This window comes from Carassius auratus, chromosome 29, assembly GCF_003368295.1.
Source record: "Carassius auratus strain Wakin chromosome 29, ASM336829v1, whole genome shotgun sequence".
NCBI classification, from domain to species: domain Eukaryota; kingdom Metazoa; phylum Chordata; class Actinopteri; order Cypriniformes; family Cyprinidae; genus Carassius; species Carassius auratus.
In genome coordinates, this window is record NC_039271.1 from 5,942,736 (window position 1) to 5,950,235 (window position 7,500).

Here is a 7,500-nt window from a genome sequence, read left to right on the forward strand (position 1 = left end):
TTTTGCATGTTGCTAACATGTTTTAACACATTAGTATGTTTCTGCATGTTTTAGCATGTTGCTAGCATGTTTTATCACGTTGCTCGCATTTGTTTTATTTTTGCATGTTGCGATTGTTATAACACATTACTAGCATGTTTAACAAGGCACTAACATTATTTGTACATTGCTAACATGTTTTTCAAATCGCTTGAATGCTTGAGTTACCAAAATGTTGTTACATGTTAACATGTTTCATTAAGTTGCTAGGATATCTTAGAACATCGCTACCATGTTTTAACAAGTTGCTAACATGTTTTAGCACATTGCACATTTAGCACATTTTTGGCATTCTAACATAGTTTAGAATGTTGCTAGCATGTTTTGCTAACTGTTTTAGCATGCTGTTGACATATTACAACAAGTCGCTAGCATGTTTTAGCACATTGCTAACATATTTTGACAATCGCTAGCATTTTCAGCATTGCTAGCATGCTTTAACATGTTGTTAACATGTTTTGACGAGCTGCAAGCTTGTTTTAGCATGTTGTTTTAACACAATGCTAGTGTGCTTTATTAAATTGTTATGTTTTACCATGTTATTAGCTTTATTTAACATATTAACAATTCCTAGGCTAGTTCCTATGATTTGCTACACACGACATCTCACTCGGTTTGGCTCCTGAAGGACCACAAGCAAACGTGAAATGTGAAAGTGCCGAGAGAACATCTGCCGGCCAAAGGCCTTCTGGGAAGCTTCTGCAGAACATAGAGGATGCTGACCCTCAGCGAGAGGAAGTCTGTTCAGCAGGAAGTCTGTTTACGCTGCGGTCAGAGACATATGAAGCACAAACACAGACTGCGTTAACATTACGCTTCAGATTCACTGAGTTTGAACCAATGCTTCTCAAGATCTGCTGTTTGTGGCTCGTCGATGTCTTCAGCGATCAGTGACGCTCGCTGGACAGATCAATCACAGAGACACTCCCATCCCGCGTTCAGACCCCCCAGTGCTAATTGATCTCTTCATCAGCTCAGAATGAGGCATGCTGGGACTGATGTGAGAGTTTATGGGAAGAATAACATGAGAGCCATTGATCCCTGATTCTAACCAGCTGCATTCGGTGGGAAAATTACAAATTAGCTCCAAACAGACCAGAATGAGAGCAGCTCCACGAACAAACATCCAGATCATCATCAGCACAATCGAATCAATCCGCTGATGATAACGAGGCCTGTGTGTGTCTTATGACATGAACAATGACACACATCAGAACATCAAATATTCACCCTCTGAATTACTGCTTCTGGTCTTATTGTGAATCATTAATTTTCCAGAAATCAATGCGCTTGAAAAGAGCGATTTTCTTTTGCAGCGTTTTATTTAGTTTTCCAGTAAAAATATGTAAACATTATTAAATCAAGATACTGTAATTAAGAAGCAAGATTTACTTAAAATATAAAGCCTTGTTTTCTGCAAAGGTAACAGATTTAAAAGAAAAGTTCACCCAAAAAACAAAATTCCGTCATCATTTACTCAGCCTTAGGTTGATCCAAACTTGCATCCTTTTAGCATGACGTTAACATGTTTTTGACATTAAAACAAATAACTAGCATGTTTTAGCATGTTGTAACTATTTTATCACACTGCTAGCATATGTTGTTAGCATGTTTTTACAAGTTCCTGTTTTTGCATTGCTAGCACAGGCCAAACACAAGCCAAAAAGGAAAATTCTGTCATTGTTTACTCACCCCAAAGTTGTTCAAAAAGCTGTATGTTTTTAACATTTTAACACATTGTTAGCATTTTTTAATATGGTTAGCATGTTTTAGCAAGTTGCTAACATGTTTTAGCACATTGTTCATGTTTTAGCATATCACTAACGTATTTTAACAAGTTGCTAACATGTTTCTTGCATGTTTTGGCTCATTGCTAGCGTATTACTAAAAATTTGCTAGCACAGGCCAAAGCAGTAATGTATTTACTTGTATTTACTAATGTGTTTCTTAACACGTTGTTAACATGCTAGCTTTGAGATATTGGATCTTATAAGATATTCGTAAAACTTTTCCCCAAAAATCTGTAATTTTGCATCCGCAGTAAATGCCATTTTTGCAGTGCGTTTGCCTTCCTAATCCACCTCTGACATCATTATTTGCTCTCATTCTTCATATAGAGGCACTTTCACCATCCGATCAATCATCCGTCTTCATGAGTATCTGCTCTAGTCTCTTGACCTGACGATGGAGAAATGTGGGTCAAACACAATGATTCTCAACGGGATTTGAGAAGATGATTCACAACGGCTGTAGCTATCAGAGAGACACAACTAAAACTACAAAACAAAACTATATTAATGCAAACATGATCAACTAGATGAACGAGTGCCGTACATGCCTTTCTCTCTCATATTACGTAACATTTGTTTAGTTTTGTTTTTGCACTGCCATTCTTTTCCTCGTCTGGAGGTTTTGGGCAGAGGCTGAACAAACAGGTTCAATTGTGTTGATTAGCCGAGTGTTCTGCAGTAAAGCAGTGTCATTAATCACCGCTGCGCTCCGGCTGTCAGCAGATGTTTCAGGAGACAAATAAAGGTGGAGGGGAGCGTGTTCCTCACACACACACATTCCTGCAGGACTTTTTAAGTGGAAGCAGATGAAATCTGAGCTCCTTTATGTAAGAGGATTCACTTCGCTCGTTTGTTTGCATGTGAAATCCTCGTCTGAGGCCTGTGTCTCTGTGTGCCGCCGCTATTTTTGTTCTGTCTTGAAGCGCAGGATGACGAGGACGTGAAGGAAGGTCACCTGCTCTCCCACACGCTCATTATTTCAGACAGCAGCACAATAGAGCCGCACTCATTCAGCTTCTGCAGATCTCATTCACAACACCCACATCCATCCCAAACACATATCTGAGCTGTATCTGCGTCATGCACACCCGAGTCAAGCACAGCGCTGGTTAATGGCTTGGAACTTTTAAAGACTTTTTAAAAAAACCCAAAGGGAAAAATCAATGGAAAAAATACTTGCGGAACCAGCAGCTCAAATGCAAACACAAATAAACAACTCTGACGACACGACTCGTACTTGTATTTTGTGTCATTGCATCGTAAATAGAAGGATGCATCAGTTTACTGTCAGGGATTTGTCGTGATGCTTCAGGTCAGACAGCATCAGTGATTATAATGGGTTCTAATGTAGTGTGTAGACACGGTGTTACAGTGAATTCACTCCATCTGTTTCAGGATTAAATGAATATGAATATAGTGATCTCTCTCTCTCTCTCTCTCTCTCTCTCTCTGTGTGCAGCACTGGTGGTTCGATTCTTGACCAAACGATTCATCTGGGAGTACGACCCGACACTCGGTGAGACACACACACTCACACACACACACACACACACACTCACACAATAATTTATACATTTGTAAAATTTCTTTATCAGAACATAAACGGATGTTTCTCTTGAACTACTGTTAACTGTAAATGTCACATGAGAACAGCAATCTGTGATTGGCTGCTGTACCTGTCAGTCCTCCTGTGGGCGGGGCTGTAATGGGACTGATGTAAAGTCCCAGTGAGACGAGCCACGACCTCATCACAGGTGACCTCTGACCTCTGTAAACTCAGGACAGACTGGAGGAGACACAGTCGGAGCTTTGAAGCGAGTGAAACACAGAGACGTGACGCTCATGTGGAATATAAATGGATGTAAAGGTCTCTGTGATGAACAGCTCTGTGCATTCTTCCCCATCAGACGTAATTGAGTTCACCGCCGCAGAAGCCTGCAGGGAATAAAGAGCCATTCATTTGTGTCCTCAGATTAAACCAGTTTAATAGAAACCAAACTGTTTACAGGTAGAAAGGAATAATTCATCCTGGAAGACAAGTCGTTCCATACTCAAACACATTAAAGAATCTGAAGAATCTTCAGTTGAGTGTCGTACAGACAGAGTTATGATGCTTTCTAGTGTTTATAGAGATGCTGCACAGCTGTCAAGAACATCTGGAGGAAGAAAGAAAGTCATCTGGGTTTGAAACGACATTAACGATGACAGAATGATCCTTTTATGGTTGAACTTCTCCTTCAAAGGGTCGAGGGTTTCGTTCTCTGTGTTCACTCGAGGAGAAACCGACACGGAGGAGATCCAGCAGATGTTTGGAGAAACACTCATTCACACTGTGTTTCTGTCCAGGACGTCCATCCACAGACGGCGCGCTGCCAGTGTGTTTGATGGCTTCTGCGTGTGCTCGTGTGCTGGCAGCTCATGCAAGCGCTGACGTACCCTCAAATACAGAGCCAGCATCCCACAATGCAACTGGGTCAGGCACAACAAGTCATCATAGTGCTACTCTGAATCCAGGTTTAAGAATCGATTCATTTGGGAATTCAGCTGAATGGAGATGTGTGTGTGTGTGTGCTTGCGTGCGTGTGTGTGAAACAGCCACTATAGGGGGCATGCAAATATGGAGCAGGAGATGTTGAGTATTAGAAATGGAAGAAGCTGTACAAGTGTGCAATCCATGAACTGTAGATCTGTCCAAAGAGCTGCTCCATCTCTCCCTTCCCCTCAGTGTGTGTTTCTCTGACAGTCATGTGAAGGTGAATGTCACACCTGACCGCTAACACAGCTTTATGTCTGTCTGACAGAGTCCACCTACCGCCATCAGGCAAATATCGATGATGAGACCGTCGGCATGGAGATTCTGGACACGGCCGGACAGGTGAGCTAAATACACACATCATCGGTGAATGAGGGAAGCATGCCAATAACATCCTGCAGCAGGTCTACTTTCATATCCTGTGACATCTTCAAATAAACCATATATTAAACAAGGATGCATTATGATCAATAAAGTAAATCAACAGAACTAATGACGCAGCATCATATGGATTTCTCTGATGTTGATTGTTTATAAATGCGAGCTGCAGGAAAATGTTATTAGTGTTTTATTCTTGTTATTACTGTTTTATGCCTTTTCCAGTCGTCAAGTTCATTGTATGTTAACATGCTTGTAGTAACACTGTAATAACACAGTTATAACTTTGTAATAACACAATAGGAACACTGTAATAACTCAATAGTAACACTCTAATAACACAATAGTAACACAGGAACAGCGCACTAGTTAATGATCAAGTGTTATTACTGCCTTATTACATTGTTATAACAGTGTTATTAATATGTCAATTTCTGTTATTACTGTTTTATGCCTATTTCCTGTCATCAAGTCAAGTTCATTGTGTGTAAAAAATACTTGTAAAAACACAGTAACAACACTGTAATAACACAATAGTAACACAGGAACAGCACACTAGTTAATGATTACAGTGTTATTACTGCCTTATTACATTGTTATAACTGTTATTAATATGTCAATTCCTGTCATCAAGTCCATTGTGTGTAAAAATACTTGCAATAACACAGTAACAACACTGTAATAACACAATAGTAATACAGGAACAACACACTGGTTAATGAATACAGTGTTATTACTGCCTTATTACATTGTTATAACAGTGTTATTAATATGTCAATTCCTGTCATCAAGTCCATTGTGTGTAAAAATACTTGCAATAACACAGTAACAACACTGTAATAACACAATAGTAATACAGGAACAACACACTGGTTAATGAATACAGTGTTATTACTGCCTTATTACATTGTTATAACTGTTATTAATATGTCAATTCCTGTCATCAAGTCCATTGTGTGTAAAAATACTTGCAATAACACAGTAACAACACTGTAATAACACAATAGTAATACAGGAACAACACACTGGTTAATGAATACAGTGTTATTACTGCCTTATTACATTGTTATAACAGTGTTATTAATATGTAAATGTCTGTTATTACTGTTTTATGCCTATTTCCTGTCATCCTGTAAAAATACTTGTAATAACACAGTAATAAGACAGAAATAAGACATTAATAACACTGTAATAAGACAGAAATAACACATTAATAACACTGGAATAACACAATATTAACACTGGAATAAAACAGTAATTACACAAGATTCTCATGAACCGGGATTTTGAACCTACAACCATCAGCTTTAACCACCAGGCCACACCCACAGGTCATGTGACCTTACTAACAGTGTGGTTGTGTTGCTCAGGAGGACGTGCTTCAGAAGGAGGGTCACATGCGTTGGGGCGATGGGTTCATCCTGGTCTATGACATCACGGACCGTGGGAGCTTCGAGGACGTGGCTCTGCTGAAGAACCTCCTGGACGAGGTCAAGCGGCCCAAACACGTGCCTCTGGTGCTGCTGGGAAACAAGGTGGATCTGGATCACGCCCGGCAGGTGGCCACAGAGGAGGGCGAGCGGCTGGCGGCGGACATGGCCTGTGCGTTCTACGAGTGCTCGGCGTGCTCGGATCTGGTGGGGACGGGTGGAGGTGTGGCGGAGGCGTTTCACGAGCTCTGCAGGGAGATCCGCCGCAGACGTGCTGTTCAGGGCAAAACCCGGCGCCGCAGCTCCACCACACACGTCAAACAGGCTATCAACAAGATGCTGACCAAGATCAGCAGCTAAAGACAAGACTGCAGGACATGAGCTTCCTCCTCAGTATCTCCAGTACAAAGATCTACACATTCTTAAAGCGATAGTTCACCCAAAAATGACAATGTGCTATAAGTTTGCTCACCCTCCAAGGCCATCCTCGCTCAGGATGAGTTTGTTACTTCATCAGGTTTGTAGAAATGTAGCATTGCATCAGTGTCTCATCAATGGATGCTATGGATTATGGTATTTGAGTTAAAAACGTCTTAATGCTGGATGTGTTTCAGCTTTTGTCTTCTCCAGATGTTAACTGATGGACCGGAGTGCTGTGGATTATTATTGTGATGTTTTTATCAGCTGTTATTATGACGGCACCCATTCACTGCAGAGCAAGTGATGCAATGCTGGATTTCTCCAAATCTGATGAAGAAACAAACTCATCTACACCTGGGACTGGGAGTATGGACTGCACAGACGCATCAGAGCCTCGTGTCTGCTTCTCAGATCTCTCGCATCTTGACCTAACAGCACTAATAAAGCACTATCCCGTTCATGATCGCAGCTCTCTGACTTCAAAGGAGGATGCAGGAATGTCTCCTGATGCTATCTCTGATGTTTCAGGACAGATCATGTCCACATGTTTGTCTCCTTCTGCTCTCGACTGACACAGGCTCCCTTAAACACGTGGAGATTCCTGCTTTAATGACTCCAGAGCTCTGTGGATGTGTACAGTACAGTAAAGCCGTGTATTTCTCTGGAGATGCCTCTGCAAAAATGTGTGTAAACCTGGTGCATATGAAAAGAAAACAGCCGCTGGTTTGCATTTGTCTCGTGATTCATCTGCAGTTGATATAAAACACAAAGATCACGGGGAGAGAACAGAAACACACACAGACCATTAACTTCATCAGTCATCAGTCGATACACTGACTAACACAGAGCTTTAAACAAGTGTGTGTGATCAGTTCATTAAAGAGAGATTGCTACTGCACAACTGCATGAG

The 7,500-nt window shown here is 41.0% G+C and overlaps 1 protein-coding gene across 1 annotated transcript in view; it reads left to right on the top strand.

Moving 5' to 3' along the window:
* The window catches only part of LOC113048558 (ras-related and estrogen-regulated growth inhibitor), a 13,838-nt gene extending 7,044 nt beyond the window's left edge, over positions 1-6,794 (top strand). The window contains exons 3-5 of the mRNA XM_026210434.1: positions 3,289-3,345; positions 4,631-4,704; positions 6,111-6,794. Of these exons, the coding sequence (XP_026066219.1) occupies positions 3,289-3,345; positions 4,631-4,704; positions 6,111-6,530 (551 nt within the window). The 3' untranslated portion in view covers positions 6,531-6,794. The remainder of the gene's footprint in view (positions 1-3,288; positions 3,346-4,630; positions 4,705-6,110) is intronic.
* The last annotated feature ends 706 nt before the right edge of the window (positions 6,795-7,500 follow it).